A 22,437-nucleotide genomic window follows, 5' to 3' on the forward strand; every position below is an offset into this window, starting at 1 on the left:
TACTGACCTTGGGGTAGACCCTTTTTGAGATGCAAGAACAATATATTGGGGGTTACCTATCACTTTGCATATATAACTTAACTTTGGGTAGCTACAGGTAATCTGTTTTATGGTTCTAGATTAGAAACAGGCATACGTACAAGTGAGGAGCACAAGTTCAACAGTGCTTTATTGAAACACCACTACAAGACTGGCAGTTGACACTGTCTCCATTTTAAAATGGCCACCAAGTTAAATACCATTTCAGTATGTCCGTTTCTCAGACCAGCATGTTCCTCTTTGGAGATCTTATTCTACGTTATATAGAGAGGCTCTGGTCAGTAAACCAACGCATCTCAATACCTGCGATTTCCTTCTGCTGTTGGACATTTCACTCTTGTTCTGCTCTATTCACCCCAGCTCAAGCTCCTCTCAGCTTCTTTCAACTCCATATTTGATCTAGTTCTGGCAACGCAGTCCCCTGCCAAATTCAATGTGCTGCAGTCCGATCCGCTCCAACTCCAATTTCGCTGCAGCAATGCTTCAGTTCTACTTCATTCCTGCCAGGTCTTTTCCTGCCAGGCCCAGCTTTGCTCCAGTACTGTAAGCTTCAGTTTTTTAAATCTGAATTTTTATATAGTGCAAACTTTACACAGAGGTATCAGGTATCAGAGCACTTTACATGAGCACCAGTTGCGTTACACAAGGACACATTCATTTTTGATAGCCACGGGGAGATTAAGTGATTTGCCCAGAATAACAGGATGTTGAGTGTCACTCCTGAGATTTGAACCTGGTCTCCATATTTGAGAACAACCGCCCTAGCCATTAGGCCACATGCTCTCCCCTTCTGTTCTGCTCCAAACATGACCTTACCTAGATCAGAAACTGCAGTTTATCAAGATCTGTCCTACAATTAGGACCCAGCATCTTGTAGGCTTTTGTACCATTGAACATATCCCTCCTGGTTCTCTCAGGCACTACTTTCCAGGGGATATCCTCACAGACAGTATTACTGATGGAACAAGTCCCACTTACCTCACAGCATCTAAGAATAAGGCTAAGGATATGTCCAGCCCTGTACAGTCTTGGGTGTGTACTGCGCTGATGTGTCATGCCCCACAGAAATCTCCTACTACTACAAAACCACAGTTCAGAGTGAGCCTGCTTGGAACTTCTTTCCACTGCGTGTGTTTGTGCTGTGGGTGTAGCCATTTGTCAGAAACAAATCTAGTGACAGACTTCCCAAGGCTGAGAGAAAGTAGGAGGTACTAAGGATACAAATCATTAAAATATGAAACTAGGTGCTGCATTTCAAGGAGTGTGGGTGTATATGCCAGCACCATGCATAATGTGCCATCATATGCATTAGGAATATCTAAATATACCAACTGCATTATTTCCTCTAGAACCAACCCACTCACATGCATGGGCATTTCAGAACAACTTTTCAACATACGTGATCAAGACTGATAGGGATCGAAAAGAGTTAGTGCTACAAGTAAAACTAATTGCATTACCCAGATTAAACAATCAAGTTGAAACTGTCCAAATTTCAAATGTTTTTTACACCACAATAAAACACATTGAACAACAAATTATGTATAGAACAGCCTTATAGCATTCCCTTAATCTTGCTGTGCTAAACAGCTTACAAAATGTGCAGTGAATGACAGAAAATGCAGCCACAATGACAGCAATCATGTAAACCTGACAACATAACACTGCTTCTTTAAGGAACCAGATGCATTGCTATTCAATCAGACTTTGTACAGACAGTTGTCTCACAGCTTCAGTTTTTTATGCAGCTCATGTAGAAGGATTCCTGAACACTGTTTGAGTTTTTAACTCTGTGTAGTGAAAGAACATACATTTTTTCCGAATACCTGTTCGTCACTTCTCTTGTGAGTCTACAGTGTTTTCTGACAGACATTAGTGGAATTTTTCAGTCTTTTCACATGCTTTTACCACAAAGATGCTATTTCTTTTTGCTAAGTGCCCCAGTTGGAAAAGTAAAAAGGCTTTGAAAGATTGGAGTAGATTATGCATGGTCTGCCAAACTCCCATGCCACGGAGGAATGACTATACAGAAAGAAGATGTCCAGGAAGAGTGAGTAGGAATCTGCCTCATGTAAGAATGGAGGGCAACCTCAAGAGATAGAGGTCTTTGATGCACAGGAGCATGAAAGACCATTCAGAAAAGTGAATCCTTCCAATAACACATGGCTCTTTAACCCCAAAGACTGCAACAACAAGGGAGATCTAGAGAGAGAAGGAGGCATAAAAACATTTGAACTCCAAACACTGGCTCTGTGCCCATTGGATGTCAAGAAAAATCTCAAAAGCATATGCTGTCTCTATTTGCCCACAGATAGATACCAACACAGCATAGATGACAACATTAAAAAGAACCCTTCATTTAATGTCAAACTTCTTCGATGTCAAGGAGGCAACATTTAATGTGACACTATTCAGTGTCAAGGCATTAATCAAAATACTCAACCATGATATCTTTGTTGTCAAAGCATAGGATGGCAAAGAAGATTACTTCAAGATCTCCTTGACAGCAGACTCCAAAGGAACCTGATCACCTCTAGGTTCCATACTGTCCCCTGTCTTTTTCAACCTCTTCATAGAGCTGCTTGGTGCTCTACTCACAGATAACAGCATCAAGATTCACCGATATGCCAATGATATACAATTCTACTTGAAAGTCTCCTCTACTTTAGACACCCAAAGCCTAAAAACACTGCCTGCACATCTTTCAGACCTGGATGCCCAGCACTTACTTGGAGCTCAACACAACTACGATAGAATTCCAGTTGCTTGCCAAGAACAACAAGCAGGAAACAGTAAAAACTGGTGCAATGACATGAAACTTACAGCACGATTCTCGCCCTCAAGGAACACATTGTCATAAGTACAAAGATAGCGTGGAGCCAGCTTTCTTTTCTAAAGAAAGTGAACCCATTTTGTCTGAAAGCGACTTGAAGAATGCTGTTCAAGCTTCATACCCTCACATTTGGTTGGTGGGATTATTCTACTCCATGTCCTGCCAGATTCCACACTGGCACACCGTAATGGCATCCTATAAGCCATAGTACATCTTAATGGGGGGGCCATAACAAATATGATTAATCACCACATCCTATTGGAACTCCATTGACCTGCTTGCGGTCCTGCACACTCTTCAAAACCAGATGCATCATTTATAAAACCAAAACTGTCAGACCCCTGCATATCTTCACAGACAAGCTCACCATCTCAGTGGTTCTTAGCACACATGCAGGCATTAGACTTAGAAGTGTAAAAAAGAAAACCAAGGAAGCATGACTTTTCCATCTATGCACCTGAAATCTGGAACAAGATCCTTGTATCCCTCAGGATTGTTCCAACACCGCTAGAATTCAAGAAAGAGTTGAAAATGTGCCTGTTTAGAAAACAGTATGTTGCAATATATTAAGTCAACAAACAAGCAACCTCACCCATCACTTTGACCCCTTACAGCGCTTTGCTTCCTTTCGACTAGGTTAGGTACACACCATGCACATTTTATAAATGCAGCAAATTTGGGGTAAAGTAATATCTGTAAGGCTTGAAAACTGATTGAGACATATTTTACTGATCTTTTAAATGGTAGCTTCGTTAATATGGAGTTACAGAAGGCTTCCTGTGTAGTGCAGATGCTGTAGCTTTCTTGTTTCTGAATAAATGGTTGGATTAAGTTTATCAGGCTTCAGTTACAACAGCTAAGAATCAGGGTCTGCAGAAATACATGGCACTGATAGTAGTGATATACGGGAAAGGCATGGATCCAAGCTTATCTGAGGGAAACTTTTCAAGTTTATGGTCTCATGGGCCCAGGATTATTCCTCCAGATTGAAGTTTCAATTGCATCCAGGTTCAACTTACAACAGGTGAACCATACGTCGGTGCCATATATCAAGGTTTGCAGTACATTTGCCAAGTAGACCTTCCTAATGCCAGACTGCTGAATCCTCCATGCCCCCAATTAACCCTGGTTAGGCTTCCAGCATAAATGGTAATAGTTAAGTTTTCAGGCATCATTGAGCAACAGGGCAATGTATTATTTGATGGTCAGTCTGAAGTAATAATATGCATCACATAACTTCCACTGTCACCAATCAGTGCTATGGCCAAACAGAGGAATTTTGTAAGTATCTGATTTGATTTTGAGTCTGTTTGCCATTGAGTAGACTTTCAAATAGGCATGGCCACGTTGCAATCCCACCGTGGTCCTATACATCAGTACTATGCTTTCAGCATAAAAGAGTGCGTCAATGTGCTGCCCTCCAAGTGTTTGTGGAAATCTGAATAAAACTCCACCTCCCTGACCAGATCACTCATGTAAATGTGGAGGAGGGATGGGGCGAGCTCACAACCCTGTTTAACGTCAGTGTGGCAGCTTATTGGTTTCAAATATGCATTAGAGCCAGCAGCAAACTTCCATGTGGCATGTTTCCTGATACATCTCGCTGATGATATGAACCAACCAAATCAGCACACCGCAAAAAAAGAAAAAATGGCAACAAATAAATTAAAAAGGAAAAGTTTTGGAAGCTGCCTCCACATCAGATTTTTCTGTACCTAAACGTAAGAGACATAATGTGTGCTGTGGCTTTGTAGGATGTGTACTTCCACATTCCAGTACCAATAAAGCACAGGAAGTTCCTGAGATATGTAGTAAGGAAACCTCATTATCAGTTCAGGGTCTTTCAATATGAATTTAAGTCAGCCCTCAGAACATGTCCCAAATGCATTGGAGTGGTGGATGGCAGTAAACGTGAGGAAAAAGGATTTCTTCTATCCTTGAGAGACAAATGACTAATCAAAGCCCAAATCTCAAAGAAACTTACTCAACATTGTAAAATAACTTTGGCTCTTATGAACGATCTGGGACATAAGGTCAATATTTCAAACGTCAACATCCTCTCCTGTCTAAGTATTCGACTATCTGGGAGCAAAAAAGAGGTAACTTTACTGGCTGAAATATGTTGCTCTATTTCTTTATTGTTGTGCCGGAGAGGAAAATGGATATTTATTGTCCAAACAGTGGTATGGTTGCACTAAATAGAAGAACCGTGCCAGGTGAGTGAGATCATGGAAAAGAATCTAGAAGAGAAACCGCTGAGAAATCCTTGAACAAGAGCAAATCAGTCCATCATTACACAATTATTTAGCCAAAGACTGCAAATGTTGTTGCTGTTTTACTTCCAAATGTAGCTCACCACCTCTTAAGTGAGCTTCAAGCACTGAATCACACACAACAATACTAAAGGAACTTTTATTATTACAAATCATGCATATTTCTGCCAAATTAAGTAACTTGGCACTGCTGAAATTGGGATGAAGGACAACAGGGCTTTGAAAAACCCTACATGTAGATGTGGAGAACGTGAGATATATATATTTCCTGAAGCTGAATTAAATGGGTAAAGCAAGTAGATTTTTGTATTTGGGAAGCATGACTCGTAGGATTGGAGATACCCGAAATATGTGATGGATGTAAGGAGGTCCATGGATTAATGGATACCTTGGAGGGGCGCGATTGCTTGAAAACGTTGTACTGAAAGTTATGAACAGCAAAGGGCAATATGATTTTCTCTCTAAGTAGGTACTTAGGGGGTGATTAGTATAGCGGGCGGATCGCCACTGCCTGTATTGGGTGGCGATCCGTCCACCATATGTCACCGCCAGCATGACTTTTCCCCCCTGCCATATTACGATGGCAGGGGGGACCCCGGCGGATGAGAAGACCGTCCACCAGTTTTCCTTCGGTAGGCAATCCGCCCGATTGCCTACCGGGAGGAAAAGCACGGCAATGCCATCCATATTACTATGATGGCGGAAAAGTACCTTTCCATGGCGGTGACTCTGCCAGGGAAAGGCATGTGGTTTTTTTTGGGGGTCCCCAGGGTGTTGAGGGTGCACATGGGGGTACCTATGGTACCCCCCTGCATTTGCATGCACAAGGTGGCAGGCACCACACAGTGCCTGCCACATTGTTCATGCAAATGTGAGACATGCATATATTGCATTGTGGCGGGTGCTGCTTCCAGAACCCCCTGCCACAATGCAATGTATGCGGGATGCCACTAACACCGTGGCAGTGGCATCCTGATTGCCGGTGCGGGACCGCAGCACCACTGGCCGCCGGTCCCAGCTCCGCTAGGGTGGGGGGCGGAGGTAAGTCCGCCCGCCATCCTAATAGGCCCCTAAGAGTTCAAAAAGAACATTTCTAAGAGGTCTGGGTACAATAGCTTAGAACAGAATAAGTCTTGACAAAGAAGAATACGTGAAGATATAAGTTCTCACAGAAAAATCATTGCAGACTAGAAAATCATCTGATAGGAGTCTAAGATCTGATGAAGACGCTTTCTGATTTATAATTTGTGCTTAAAATCATAAACATTTTGCATTGCAAATGAAAACGCTGCCCTTAGAAAAACTGTATTTTCATCTGTTGATTAAATTAGGTCTGAACTAGGCCTAACTATCCTGAATTCCAATGCAGCAATGATGTGTGCTTTTATTTCTCCTTTCATCACACATAGCAAAATGTGCACTATTATAATGCTCTGTGTTAACATGCTGTTCTTTAAGAACTCCAGAAGAAGCCTTTTGTAACAAATGAAGACCCATCCTGCCTGTTTCCAGAGTAGATCTATTCATGCATAAGCTTGTCATTGTTTTCAGTGTAACTCGATTTGTACTGCCACATGAGATGACATTAGGCCAGAAAGGGTTATGTTATTATTTATTTAGGGGATGGTATTTTGATGATGCTGCATTAAGTTCTATATTCTGATTTGTCAAGCTGTGTAACAAATTGATACATGTTTGCTGACACTGCGATTTTCACTGTGTATTTTGTTATAAAATTATCCATTCGGTAGGTTAGCCAAGTGTGGTTTGCCCTGACTTTAGAGAGTGGACTCATGCTCGTTAGTCTGTCTCCTGCTTGGGACTTTTTCTAAACAAAGACTTGACATCAAGTCATTCTTTTTTCTGCATTTGATTGAGACTTATGCTAATTCCCTATGCTGATTTATTTATATAACTTTATTGACCTTTTTTACATTAATACTCAACAAAATGCCATGTTAATTACTCGATGCAGCAATACAAAAATTACTGTTTTTGGGAAGTAGTCTGGTGTATAACGCACGAGATAGTCCGAGGTAACACACATTATTACTGCAATTCCCTATGCTGATTTAACATGCATTTGACTAACATTTACTTTTGTCTTCGAAATTTATTATAATTACTTAAAACTACTTCATGGTTTCTGAACTTTTCTGGACTCGGAACATTTTGACTTGTGGCTTATTTAATCTTTAACTTATGCTGATTTATTTGCTGTCAATCTAATCTCTTTAGGGACACATTGCCTCATATGTTCTTGAGGACAACACTATCCTCGATCCTGCGCAGGTGCTTTATCCTAAGATTATGTGATAAGATAATGTCAAGAGTTTTATGCCTCAAAAATAGTGTATATGGAACTACATCAACATTTAGGAGATGACCAGCTAGCTCAGTACTACACATCGGTGTCATGTGAATTGAATAATACCAAAAATAAGTATGGGTGCACTGTTTTACAAAACTAAGATGGGGCTTTCATGCCTGATAGACGCCAACTTAAAAATGATGGAGGGCAAAAAATGGCAGAGACACTTAGGGCTCCATGTATCAAGCTATTTAGCATTTGCAAAAGGGCCAATTCTCAGAATTGGCCCGTTTGCGAATGTTAAAAAGGCTTTTCACCGGTATCAAAAACCCATTTTGCGATTCCGTAACCTTTTACCGAAATGCAAAATGTGCTTGTGAATCTCTATTAGGAAGGGGCGTGTTTAGAGCGTCCCCTCCTAATACCGAATCACATCAGTATGTAGCAATGTTTTGTGACTGAAATGCGGTCGTAAAACATTTGCATGTTACCACCTACTTCAAGTAGGTGGTAACCCATTCGCAACTGGGAAAGGGTCCCCAAGTAATCCCTTCCCCTTTGTGAATGTTTGTTACAGCATTTTTTAAGAGCAAACAGTGGTCCCACAGACCACTGCCTGCTATTAAAAAATGAAAATAAAACATTTATTTTTTGGTTTTGAAACACATCCCGTTTTCCTTTAAGGAAAAAGGGCTGCTTTAAAAAAAAAGTTTGCTTTATTTATAAGCAATCATGGATATGGTGGTCTACTGTCCCCTCCCCTCCAGTCATCCCCGTGACTTTAGAGATTCCTAGGGGGTCACAAATTGTGATCTATCTCATTAATATTAATGAGGAAGAGTGATTTCGATCTTTGAGTTTCATACATTGTAAATTGCGATGACCTAATTTCGTTTCTCAGAAATTTGCAATAAGGTATTCGCAATTTACAATTTTGATACATGTAGCCCTTAGTCCCTCATTTTTTAACAATTTGACACTAAGCAGCACTGCATGTCACTTTCCCGCGCTGCCCTGCATCAAAAGAAAAGGGCAGAAATTTGCTGTATTTATGAGATGCGGCGCATTCCTGTCCTATTCCATTGCTCTGGTGCATAAGTGGTTGCTTAGTACCAACGCAGACACTTTTGCACCATGGTGCAAGGGTGTCTGGTTGTTGGCATGTTTGTTTTCAGGCAGGAAAAGGCACTTTCCTCCACAAAAACAATCATTATGCCTCCCCTGGGGAAGTGCATGGTTTTGACGCATTGTCAGATTTACACTGTGTTGTGAATCTGGAAATGTGTCAAATACCATGGACGTCGAATGGGAACACTCACCACAACGTTCATGTCAAGCCTCCCTCATGCAGTGTAAGGCAATACACCATATCTACAAGGCTCTACTGTAGCTTTTCGTGGCCTCGTAGATATGGCTAGGCACTTTGGGCTGCCAGAACATTAAAAAAAGTGACATTCCGGTGGCGCAATGTGCCCGGCATAGTTACAAGGCCACGTAAAGCCACATTGGTTTTCAATGTTTAGACAACAATATTTCTGATGATGATATTTCTGTCCTCGACATTTTGACAGACATCTACAAGTCCATGTCCGCTGGAGAGAAGTCACTCACAGGATTAGCTGTGCTGACAGTAATATCATGTACTCTCAAGTCAAGTTCATGCCCTCATGAACAAACCATGCACCTAATCATTTTTGAGGTCAACTCAACAGTTTTCAGCATAAAAAATGTTCTTTTCATTAGCAAAGATAGTGGCTTGACATCCCAGAATCGAGTATGCACAGCTGATTTGATTGACGTGTATTGCTCTTCCACCAAGCCTCCTTGATTAACTTGAGATGTAATTTTTATATGAAGAAAATATATGTCCCATCTCACCATCTGTGTACTGTGGGTGGCACATCTGCAGTTCCTTGCAGGTGCGTGCTGGACTCTCCCGCGTACCCACAGGCCGCCTCATCTGTTCAACTTCAGTCTTCAAGGAGCCAAGCGAAGCATATACCTCTTCCATTCCATCGGCTTGATAGTCAGATCCGTCCACCGACTCATCTTTTTGTTCTCCCTCTGACTCTCGCCTTCGTTTCCTTCGTAGTTCTAGTGGCAGTGATTGCACAACCTCTGCTGATGGCCCCTGCACATTACAATGACATGGACATCCACATGAAAGAAAATTCTGGCTTCTTTTTACAACCTTTAATTCATTAGGCAAGCATAATATAATGTGTATGCTGCTAATACTATAAACACATTTCTTTACCCACTGGAACACAGCAATGAATACTGAATAAATACAGTTCCTCAAGGACTCTTGCTCTAATTCCTCCCCCCCTCTCCATGTACCTCTTTCATGAGACCATTAAAGCAGAGGTTGTAGAAACATTTCCAGTGTGGAAGTTCGCACTGTTACCTAAAGATCAAATATCTAAATGTTGGTTTTAAAAAAGTACTGAAGAATTGTTTATTTTAAGGGGCTTTTCTCTCTCTTTAATTAGTAGTTTGAGTTTTTTAAATGTGCAGTTCTTACCTAGTGGTCAAGCAGAATCTTTGGGCGCTTGGCCTTTAGTATCGCCTCCTATTCCCAGCCCGGTTCCGAGTGGTCGACGGAACCAGGTCCCACTTCTTCAACACTCCAGAATCTGCTTGGACATGACTCTCAGAGGAACGCCCACTGCATGGACCTGGCAGGGCCTCCTCCCGGGGAACCAGACCCACCTAACCTGCTTAGATAGCACCGGCACCAAAACCATGGCACTGCCATACTCATTCATGAAGGAGGTGTAACACTAAATGATCCAAATCTTCTTTGCTGTCCCCCCAGACACAAGACCAGTCTCCATCTTTGATGCACTCCGTCCAGACTTCTGATGCCGCAGGGCACCAGATGAACCACAAGGAGCTTCCAGTTACGACTTCCCCACCTCTTGCCAGACTGCCAGCGGACGCTGACTTATCACAGAGTCCTGCACTATGATTCATTAATTACTCTTTGTTTTAGAACACTGAGACATCCACTTCTGGAATTTGAAAAATGTGTTCTCCTGATGGCCATCATTCACCTGCACCAAGGAGAAGCCCATCACTCCATTTCCATTTTCAAGCAGTTTTGTGCTTCCATTTTCTTTTCCAGGGCAACAGATGATTCCTTGTTCCACACCATGGGCACGCACTTTGGCTGCCTTACGTGGTCGAGTGTGACACTCTTACATGTCCTAGCCACACACAAGCCTGTTTCCTCAGGTTTTATATCCCTGCAAGTTCTGTCCAGGAACGCTAATGGACTTCTAGATTTCATGAAATACACTGCAGTTCTACGTTTCGCACATCAACACCTTCCTGAGACCCTGATGCTTCAGGAGACCCACCTCGTGGGTTACCGCTGCCCCTTTCTAGCATGTAGAGGCTATGACAGAGTCTTCCACTCAGACTTTTCTCGGGGTTCCAAGGTGGACGCGATCCTACTGCGTCGATCCTTTCCTATGACCATCGCCCGTGATATTAGAGACCCCCCAGGCCATTTTATTGTGATCACTGGCGCAGTCAAGGGGCAAACTGTTAACCTAGTATGCGTATATGCACCCCTACTGACTCTAGATGCTTTTCTCGATGACCTGTCAAAGATCCTTTTCGATCTCCCACACGGGCTGACACTAATAGGTGGTGACTTCAACCCAGTTCCTGTCCCGGATATTGACGCTATGGGTCTCCGCTCTGCATCCTGATGTACCGGCCATGACCTCTCTGACTGGGTGACCACTCTTGGTCTCTGTGACGTGTGGAGGGTATGAAATCCCCAACAACATCAACTCACACTTACCTCCGTGGCACACCATACTAATTTCCAGGTCCTAAATTGCCACACTGTATCACATACCCAGATCCTCCCCCATGGTATATCAGACCATGCCCCCCTTTTTCCTTCAGTTCAGCTCCCCCAGGGATGGCCCACGTCCTATGTGGCACTTTAATGCATGATATCTTCAAGATAAACTTCATGATCAGGGCCTTGGAACCGAGCTGCAAGCCTATGTTCAATGCATTGAAGGCCCTGTCAGCTGTGATGGCACCCTCTGGGATGCCAGCAGGGTGACAATAAGGGGATTTGCCAAGGGGAGCTTGCTTCATCTATATCACTCAGTTAGAAGCCCATGCCCTCCGGTTGGAGGAAAGCCTCGCATCAGACCTCTACTGCGAGGTCCCCCGACAGTCGAGTCTCTTGCGTGACGAGATCCATATCCAATCCTTGGAGGCCGCCAAGAACCTCTGGTGTTCCACAATGGCCACGGTCTATGGATGGGGGTACAAGAATGGGAAGCTATATTGGTTGGCCTTTCGTCCACCGGAAAACAGAATTGTGCCTGAAATCACTGACGACTTTGGTAATACTCACTGTACTCTCTCGGAAATCGCACAAACATTTGCTCACTATTATGACCACCTATATGTGGTGTCCCCTCGGGTGGACCCTGATTCTGCCACCCAGTTTCTTAAAGGCGTGCCTCTCCCACGCTTGCCCCTTGCAGCGGTTTGAATACTTGATGACGCCTTTACTACTGAAGTGGTTGGGGTGGCTATCTCTATGGTGGCCTCCGGAAAGAGCCCTGGTCCTTACGGATTACCCACAGAGTACTACTTGACATTCTGGGATTTTCTGACTCTCCAACTTATGGTCCTTTATAATGAAGTAGCACAGACGGTCGCCTCTCCTTTGGAAATAGACGCTACCACAATTGTGGTAAACCCAAAGACACAGCCCACTCAACATCTCGTGCTGACTACTATCCAATATCCCTCATCAATGGTGAGGTCAAGATTCTCACCACACTTCTGGCCACCCGTCTTAAGCAGGTCCTCCAAATACTCATACACCTGGATCAATACTGCTTCATGTGTGCCTGTAATACGAGGCATCTTTATCGGCGCCTTCACGTGGCCCTAGCTCATCTTCTTACATTTAGGCTGGCCTTGCTATTAATTGATTTAAAAAAGGCATTCAATACTGTGGACTGGGGATATTTGGGACAAGGGCAGAATCAGGCTGGGCTCGGACCCCACTTCTGTGGGCTAATTCGGACATCATACTCTAATCCCACAGCGCGGGTTAAGTTTAACGGTGTACTTTCTCTCAGAACGGGGCCTAGGCAGGGATGCCCCCTGTTTCATCTCCTCCATGCTGGTGGTCAAACCGTTGGTGTGCCTCCTTCGTGGTGATCCTCAGATACGCAGCTGGAGGAGGAGTAAGGAACATGAAAACCGCATAGCCCTCAATGCAGAAGGCATCGTTTATTTTTTACCGCACAGACCCCGCAGTGACTGGACCTCACTGCCTTCATCTCCTCCAGTGTTTCGGAGAGGCCTCCGGGCGAATCCCTCTAAATCAGTGATTTTGCCACTGGCTCTGACCTGAGATTGTTTTGATTGGCAAGATAATATCACTATACGCAGTCTTAGTTTTAAATAACTGAGTGTCTGGGTGACATTCCACCCTGAGCTTACCTGGTCCCTCCTCCTCAGGCCTTTGACGCAAAGGATAAATAAGACCTTGCCAAATGGCAATCTGTTGCATTGAATGTGATGGACAGTATAGCCTTATATATGATGATGATCCTGCCAAGATTTCTTTATGTCTTTCAGAATTTCCCAATATCAATACCTCGCACCTGGTTCTGTGCTCTCCATAGGGTTGCAACCTCCTGTTTGTGGCACAGATCCAGACCTCGCCTCCCCTTGCCCATTGCCGATGCGCCCCTTATGATGGAGGCTTAGGTATGGCCAATTTATATCTCTGTAAACTTGCCTCCCAACACCTGGTGATACACGACTGGTTTAACAGGTGTTGGTCACACCCTACCGACAGACTGGAACTATTTTTTTGGGGTCCCTCAAATTGTGACTATGCTCTACAAATTCTCAGTCCCCTGCGCCTCTCCCCCTGGTGCCCAGAGTGTTTTTTCTCCCCTGGAGGGCTGCACCCCACCACATTAATTGGAATACAACACTTACACAGCAAATGCACATCTGTCACAGCACCTGTCTGCGAGAGGTGGTGGCACTATAAGGTTTTGGGAAATGGGACCTCATTGGCATCTTGCAGCTGTGTGGCGTATTGTCAAGTTCACACATATGGTCCTTTCAAGAACTTCAGGATACCTATTTACTCCCCTCTAAACAATTCTACAAATATCTCCAATTGTGACATGCACTCCTCACTCATGTATCTCAGACCGACCCACTCCTGGAGTTTAGTCCATTGGATGCCAAATTTGTATTGGTACACTGGGCTAGAGTGGGGTCTCCACATTGTACTGTACATTCATGTTCAATGCCCCAGGTACCCTTAATCACCTTAGGTCTCGATGGGTGGGCTGGCGTATCCCTTTGAAAATGACGATTGGCAGGACGCAATGATGGCACCTAGGACCATCACCATCTCCTCCAAGCTGCACATGATTCAGACATACTATCTATTTTGTGCCTAACTTACCCCAACTAGGTTACACCGACTGGGCCTCCTTTCTGAACCCATCTGCACCCACTGCTTGGGGAGTCTCTGCTGTGTTTTACCATATGGTGTGGTCGTGCCCCAGGATTCGGGAGTTTTGTATCACGGTGGTGGGGGAACTGACTGAAGTCCTCGGTTGGGAAGTCGCTCTTTCACCCTTGGTGCGCCAGCTCGGGGTATTGGAGGGCTCTGGGGGCTCAAAAGCAGATCGAACATTCCTGGGTACAGCCTCAATGTGGCCAAGGGAGACATAGCTATTCGCTGGAAGAACCCTGCCCCTCCCACTCTCTCGCAATAGAGGCGGGGGTGGACTGTTGTGCCCAACAAGAGCGACCTGTCTACGAGGACCGTGGTTGCCCCCTGAAGTATTGTAGAGTATGAGGGAAGTGGCTGGGACAATATGCCTAGGGCTCCACCTGATGGTACGTATGTTGATGTGTTGCCTCTGATCCATGATAATATACAACCCTAATGGCCTATACTGTGGTTAACTGCTGGAACACTTTCTACTATAATAATTGTGTGTCATGTTGTACCTCCTGTGCAAACATTTAAAAACGTCTGTTTATCAAAGAAACTATCTAAAAATGTGCCATTCAGCTACAAAGGAAGAATGGGAGGGTTTTGAAGAGGACTTTGCTTGATTTGGGTTTCCCTGTATGAAGCCCTCCTCCTCAAAGCTTAGCCCATGTTTTACTATATTCTAAAAAAGCCTGGGACTGAACCAAAGGACCTGAAAAACAGTTTTTAGTTTCTACACATTATTGTGTGACATCTTTCAAGAGTTCAAAATATATAAGCAGTTTTTCAACATGGGTAATACACACTTAAGTAAGAGCAGCATTTGAATCCTGCTGATTGTTTCATTGGTCTGGAGGATCTCCAGAAATATAACTTTTGTCACACTATAAGGCAGAAAATGTCACTCTTCATGTCTACACTACCACATCTAAAGAGTTTGGTGTCCATGTACATTTTACAGACCAACTAAGGGCATTGGAATGAGCTTTTCCACCTATGCCACTGATCAGCTCAACATTACGTATGGTCAACAAGTCAGCTGAGACTAATATTGCTGCTGTTTGGACAAAACATGACTTGTTCCCTGTTTTGTTACATCATAACCTCCAATTACTTCACTATGGAAATTCACAAGTACTTGTTGTTCCGTAAATTGAAAGTTCTTTAGTGTTTGGTGTTTGTGCAACAATCCTATTGTTCTATCATGCCATGGGGAAGCAATCGCTCTTTAGAAGTCATGCTTCTACACTGAATGTCAACAAAACGTCAACAGTACATGAATCTTTCATTAAGGTTCCAGTCATTCATGATTCTTTTGAAAGTCTGAAAAGCCAAACACTTCCTAATTTTTGGCTGCCCCAGTTTGGAAAGTAAACATAGCTAATGATGGCCAAACTATTTTGAAAGAATTTGTTTTAGAGGGCTTGAATAATGTTATCATAAACTAATTTGACCGTTTCACATTCTATTCTGGAAAAGAAGCTAACACAGCAATATAGGGAAATGTTTGCTTACCTGTAAACGGCTAATCTGAGTTTGTTAGCACCTCTTATAGGTATTACTGTATATAGACTCTTGTGGGAAGAAGAATAAACTATCGACACAACATTTCTCAGAAATTGTTATCTTTGCAAACATCCTCCTTGACTGGACTTTCTCCTCCACCTCTTTGAGGAGCACTGTTGAACAGTGTTCTAAATGTATGAATCCGTAGAGGAGTAAAAGTTAAATGTCTAGAGATTGGTTAACCAGCATGGGTATAATCCCAAGGTTCATCAGCTATCTTTCCAACCAGCCTTCATGTAAGAAGTATTGGTGCACATGTAAACAAATGAACATAAAATGGCTCCTATAATGCTGAGCACTTTGTGGTTCTGGTAATATACAAGGGCAAATTCCTGAGATTTAATGAATAGTTTTCTTTATATTTAGGTCAGTTTATTTTTAAGCATAGAAAAATGTTATTTGATGGAAGTATTATAGAATAGAACGGTTTCAATTGTTCCAGCATTGCAGAAGTTAATTGGTATAAGTGCATAGATTTTCGGAAGACAACCTCACTGGAGACCATTGTTACAGATAATACGTTTTCCTTCTCTTTCCAAGAATAGACACATCTTGTTGAGACGTAAGCTTCCTCTTTAATGTAATTCATGTTGCCTGGCTCAATTAAACTGAATACAAGTTTGTTGGTCATTTTCAAAAGCAGCAGCTCAGCAGGTTCACACACTGTGCCTCCAGGATTTCCAAATATATATATTTTTTGTGTGATAGAAAGCATTTAAAGCCAATTGAAAGATGACAATGTGACATTATGTGCTGTAAAAGATGTGCCTGAATTTAAAAGAATAAAAACAGAAATGTGTTGATTATTACACTTTCCACGTTAGTAAAAATGGATGAAAGAAACCCAACCAAACAAGGGCACCGATCTAAAATCAATAAATAGGGAATCATGAAAGGTTGTTCCTTCTTGTGTGCGTCCACGATATTGTTCTGTGTGCCCTGACTAAAAATCGCAAAATAATATGGTGCTATTGCATCTTATTTCTAAACCCCACAAAAAATGGTGGTTAATCCAAACAGTGTACAAATTAGAAAGCAAAATGGTGATGAATGAAATCACAGTGCAATTCGCAAAACAAAATTGTGATTAATATGTAAATCTTGCAAATAAAATTTGAACGGATGTGTGTAATTGACTGCGTCACATGGAAGAGAGATTCATGTAACTTACCGGAGGACCTGGGGGGCCAACAGGGCCAGGATCCCCTCGAGTTCCAATTGCACCCTGCCATAAATAAGAAAGCAAGGTCAGTTCATAGTCAATGGAAACACACCTGTAAATCAGGTTCTAACGTATATCTTGTCGGCATGTATACTACATAGCAACGGCAACAAAGATCCACCCGTTCAATGTTGATAGTTTTTTTATTTATTTAAGAGGTTTTATATAGCGCTAGCCTGTCCGGAGGGTATCGGAGAGCTTCACATCAGTTACAGAGCAGAGGAAAAGAGAGCAGAACATAATACAATAAAGACAGATACTCCAGCCACTGTGATTGATCCCCTTTGACGGCCGTCAGAGGCAGACTTCTAATTCTGCCCACCTAATTTAGATGGGCAGATTTAGTAGTGAGTTTACACTGCCTTCATCACCCAAAAAACCTTAGTGGTAAGGGGCAGCGAAAACTATAAAATGCTCCCCTCGCCATGGAAGAGGAGGGCGTATTGCTTTTTTTTCAAAAAGAGAATCCCAGTTCAGGATTTTCTTTTTGAAAAGAAAAAAGAAAACAGTTTGGTGCAGGGCTCCATCATTCTGTCAACAACCTTGAAAGGAACTGTTGCAACGAGGATTCCTCAATACTTTAGAAATTACCACCAGATTGGTGATCATTTCTAAATTTGGCAGATAGCACCTCCACCAGGGTGATACAGTAATTTACTCCATCTCCCTGATGGAGAAAGGGCCACCTGCGACCTTCAAAATTAGGCCCTTAATATTTACTTTAAGCACCATTTACATGCAATACAAATATGTTGAAAGCACTATGTGCTGTGTAGAGTTTTACTAATATGCTTATGAGAAACTTTACAAGATGACTGCCATTAACAAATCTTGGTTAACACTTTACAATGTGTTTTATTATCAGGGGTATTCCAATGAGATTATACAAAGCCCATGACTACTGCTTATACATTACAGTGTAATAGATACTGACTAGTTTTAGTACACTGACAGTTGCATACATATTTCACTAACTACATGTAAAAACAATAAAAAGGGACCGATAGGCTCTCCAGTGCCATGCCCATGAAAAAGTTTTTTCACATAATGAGACTCACCGTGTTTCCTTTTGATCCTTTCTGTCCCAGCGGCCCCTAGTAAAACATTAAGAAGTCAAAGAATGAGTTACACAAAAATAGTTCTGCACAAGATGTCTCAAATTGCTACTGCTGTGATAGGTCAGTCTCTCTTCTCATTATTGTAAGAACAGGAGTCTTGCAGCACTCATAATCAGAAAGATTTGTTTTCAAAAACATCTTCCTATTAGTAGTAGGATAATTATGTCTGATGGGTTATGGGTGTGCTTGTTTCTAATAGAGTCCACATGATTGACCAAATAATGGTAACCAGGATTAGTGGGTAACCGGGCCCAGGCTGCTAGCATTTTAGGGTGTTAAGGCTCCAAAGTTTTCTTTTTCACAAGCTTCGGGGTAATGGTGGTCGAATGGAAATAAGGCTCATAGTCTGAGTTACTTAAGTCTTTACCTTACACTCCCCATTCTTTCCCCTTTTCCCAACCACACACTGTGTCTTCTCACCACCCCAACCTATTTTTACATAATGTTTTATGTAGAGTTTGTTTCACAGATTCTACATTGCATTGGGTAACCAATGTCACTTAACCAATATCAGTAAATCATAGAGAATAAGAAATGTACTTTTTATACAGCATGTTGTCTTTTATCTGAACAAGAACTGTCTTTAAACCCCCAGGTTGGGACAGTGGGCTGGCCTAGGCTCTGGTGGCCCATCAGCCTTTTACTCTAGGCTCTGCCATCTGGTTTTGCTCTGGGTAAGCAGGAGCAGACTGTGGCACAAATCTATCATGGGGAAGCTCCTTGTCTGCTAAACTTTGTAGAAAGATGCTCTGTGAGGCCTTATTGAATGGTGTTGTAATTTAGGCTTATGATTTTCTGTTTTTACTGGTTTTTACAGATAAATACAGACAGAAAACAATGCGGTTCCTGTCTGTATTTCTTTTTAAAAGCAAAAAAGTCCTGAAAATTGTGCTTCTTGTGAGAGACTCTACATGCTATCTTTCATTAATTCTAGGCAACAGCTAAGCAGATAGACAGCATGGAGAGTTAAACAACAGGATGAGATTTCCTTAAATACAGGCAAATGTTAACATATATGTGTAGTGTAACACTAATATGTGCCTGTGAGTGTATCCTTTTGTTATACGAGAGTGCTTAATTTGCTAAAATGTGACAGGCATCCATGTATGAGTTCACGCCCAAGAGTTAAATAAATGTGGAAATATACCAATTTACAGCTCCATGTATTCTCAAAACTCAAAATAAATATGGATAAATACCAATAAGATGCCCATAAAATAAATATGGATAAATAAGACGAAAATATTTTTTTTAAAATACCATAAAAACTGAAGCCCTAGTTGTAATGTACATACACAAGTGTACTACTGAAGTAATGTCACTGTTATGGACAAATATTTCAACATATTTTACTAAGGTATCCAGAGGTCAAAAAATGGAAGATTCATACTCTAGTATTGATCACACAGTTCTTGAATTATGAGGGCGACATTGGTCGTGCATCAGCAAGTGTGCTGCTGACAGATTCACAGTGAGACTACTGTACTACTACTCATGCTGATTGAGGAGCAGTTAGAATGCTCCAGTGGTAGATAAGCTGACTGTGTAATAGTGAGAGTGTTCCAGTGTGAGATATAACGCCTCTAATAGTGAACACGATTGAGCATTTTATAACCTAAGCCCACAGAGTGGCAGTGAGAGTGAACAGGATTGGCTATTTACAGTGACAGTGTAACATTGAAAGCGTGCATTCATAGATATGTGTGCAACATTGAAAGTACTATATATGTAACAATGAGCAAGTGCTAGTGTTTGCTAATCTGACTGTTAGTTGTTGACAATGCTCATGTGTTCCAGCTGTAGACGTGGTGGTGTTCTGGTGCCAGATACACTGATTGTAACAGATCGCGACTCTGTAACAGCGAGAGTATTCCAATGTAGAATATACTGACTTTTTAACAATAAGAGTGCTCCAGTGTTAGGAATTCTGACTGTACAATGTGGCAAGTATACCAGTGTTACATACACTAACCATGAGAGTGTCAACTGACTGTTTAACATTGACAGCATGCGAGGCTCAAACTTTCTGACTGTCCAATGTAAAGACCACACCAGTATTGGATATACTAACTTGAGAGTGCTGAGAGTTCTTGCTAAACATACTGACCAACAATTACAGTGCTCCAGTGTTAGACATTCTGACTGTGCAAAGTGGAGAGTACAGCAGTATTAGACATACTAACATTGAGAGTACCAAGTCTTAATGTTGATGAACTGAGTTTGTAGCAATTAGAGTGGCCCGAGGTTACTGACAGTGTACCAGTGATACAGTGCGGTACAAGCTGACTGTAGCACTGAGTTCGGTTTAGATTTTGGACACCCTTAACCCCTTGGGCGCGGCCGCGATTCTGCACCTGTGCGGCACTTTTATTAAGTGGGCGGGATCATGACGGCCCCCAGCAGTCATCAGCACACGCCCACCATGATGCATGACGGACGGGGGCCGTCATCAGCATGGAAGGGGTTAAGCCCAGATTGAATAATATTTTGCATCAGGTTTGTGCCACTTTGTTAACACAGACCCAACAGAAAATCTATTTTTGTGTTTAAAAAACCAATGCAAATGTCGATTTGCATTGATTTGTCATAGAAAAAAGGAGCACTGCCTTGCATTAGTTTCCGTCAGAGATGCCTTTCATGGGTATGGCACGGACATTCCCTTGCACCCACCCATAGATTTTGATGCACACCCATATCACAAAGAAATGGAGACAGATTTGTGCCAAAATTATGTGCCTGTCTGAGGCTGGTGTAACAAGTATTTTATTTGTCTTTGTATATTCTTGTTATTTCCTCTTTGCATGTGTGCTGTGGATTGGATTCTGTAACATACACACAAAGCAGAAAAATGCCTCCAAGGATATTTTTCGTGCAGGACGTATCTCTTCCTGCAAAAAACTGGTTGCAATGCCAGTACTATTGCACTTTGGCACAAGGTTGCCTGCGTTGGTGCTGGACAGCCTAAAGTGCACCAGTGCAGGGAGAGAGCAGAACTCTGCCATTTCTTTAAAATGATGGCGCTGTTCCGCCCTCTCTCCCTTTCATGAAATGCAAAGCAGCAACTTTACTTGAAGCAATACTTTGCGTAACAGTTTTGCAAATTCGTTAAATCAGGGCTGTAGGGTAAGATACCTCCTTGTTCCTGATTAGGTTGTACCTTGATCTGTAACAATCAGAGACCTATGGAGTTAGAGATTTTACTGATAAACAGTGGCAGCACTCAAAGGAACCTGGGTGCGAAGAGTGAGTACTTACTGGCAGTCCTGAGGGACCCGGAGGACCCGTTGGGCCAGGTAACCCGGAGAGACCCTGAAAACACACAAGAGATAAAGTCAGCCATTTAAATTTTCACAGCAAGAAACTCATCTGCTGAAGCCTACGACTGTGCCGGTGAGGAGCAGATCATGCTCATTTATCCACACCTTCATCTATTGATAGTTTCTAGAAAGCACTACCCTCCACACTCCTAATCCACACTCACCACGTCTCCTTTAGCGCCCGGTACCCCCTGGTTTCCTGGCAGACCCCGGTCTCCTTTCTCTCCTTGTTCTCCCGGAGGGCCAATCAGCCCTATCAGCCCAGCGTGGCCCTGCAGCAAGGAAAAAACACCAAGAAGCATTTATTTGTACTACATATGTCTGCGCTACAAAGTATCAACTTCAGATGTTTAATTCAAATATATTTCTGCTTGAAGAAATTCATGCATATTGCACAAATCCAACCGTTGCAAAACTGTATGCTGTTGCATCATCATGGATGCAAATACTAGCACAAACGTTTTTCCACCGTACCTCATAGAATTGTTAAAACATTTAATTAAAGCATTACGCCATTAAGGTTTTCTTTTACATGATAAGTAAATGTAGAGCGCACGACTACCCGGAGGCCTCTCGGCGCTTGTACAAATACCACTGAGGAACCCTTCCTGGCCTTTCCCTGTGAAGTGCCCACTCCTGGGCACCCGCAAGCAGAAGCCAGGCATCCTAGCGTTGTCGGGCCGTTGTGGAGATTAAGCAAGCTATTGCCCAGAGTTGCAGAGTGGGACTCATGATTAGAATAGGCACCTAGGCGTGAATTATCAGGTCCGAGGAAATTGAGCCCAAGACCCGCCGAGGCAGGAATTGAACACTGGTCCCAGGCCAGACTTCTGCATCAAGGTCTGCCGCTCTAACCATTGAGCCACACTTCTCACATGAGTGAGGGTTTGAAAACACAAAGGGACCTATTACGATGTTGGTCGGACTTTCTTACATTCAATAGAATTTTTGACTTATTTAGCCATCCATATGTACTTAAACTATGTACTCAGGTTACAGTCTTTTGAAGCTGTCAGTACTTGTTCTTGACAGCAATAAGAATAATATTTTCCAGAGATGCATTGAAACTTAAACGTTTTTCTATACCTGTATCATGGGAAGAGGGGCCTCACTCCCACCCTACCCCAGGGCAACAATGAGGCTCTGGGAGGGGGGCTGTGCGCCCTCTGTCCAATTTTCATATCGGTCCCAGGGGATGGGGTCCTAGCGCCTCAAAGTAGTGAGTAGGTCCGTGACAT

At 42.7% G+C, this 22,437-nt stretch overlaps 1 protein-coding gene across 1 annotated transcript in view; it reads right to left on the minus strand.

Moving 5' to 3' along the window:
- Positions 1-22,437, minus strand: part of COL5A3 (collagen type V alpha 3 chain) — a 598,884-nt gene that overhangs the window by 20,916 nt on the left and 555,531 nt on the right. Inside the window, exons 59-63 of the mRNA XM_078650321.1 lie at positions 21,364-21,471; positions 21,138-21,191; positions 17,823-17,858; positions 16,714-16,767; positions 9,335-9,587 (exon numbers count right to left, since the gene is read on the minus strand). Of these exons, the coding sequence (XP_078506447.1) occupies positions 9,335-9,587; positions 16,714-16,767; positions 17,823-17,858; positions 21,138-21,191; positions 21,364-21,471 (505 nt within the window). The remainder of the gene's footprint in view (positions 1-9,334; positions 9,588-16,713; positions 16,768-17,822; positions 17,859-21,137; positions 21,192-21,363; positions 21,472-22,437) is intronic.

This window comes from Lissotriton helveticus, chromosome 1_1 (assembly GCF_964261635.1).
Source record: "Lissotriton helveticus chromosome 1_1, aLisHel1.1, whole genome shotgun sequence".
NCBI lineage: Eukaryota > Metazoa > Chordata > Amphibia > Caudata > Salamandridae > Lissotriton > Lissotriton helveticus.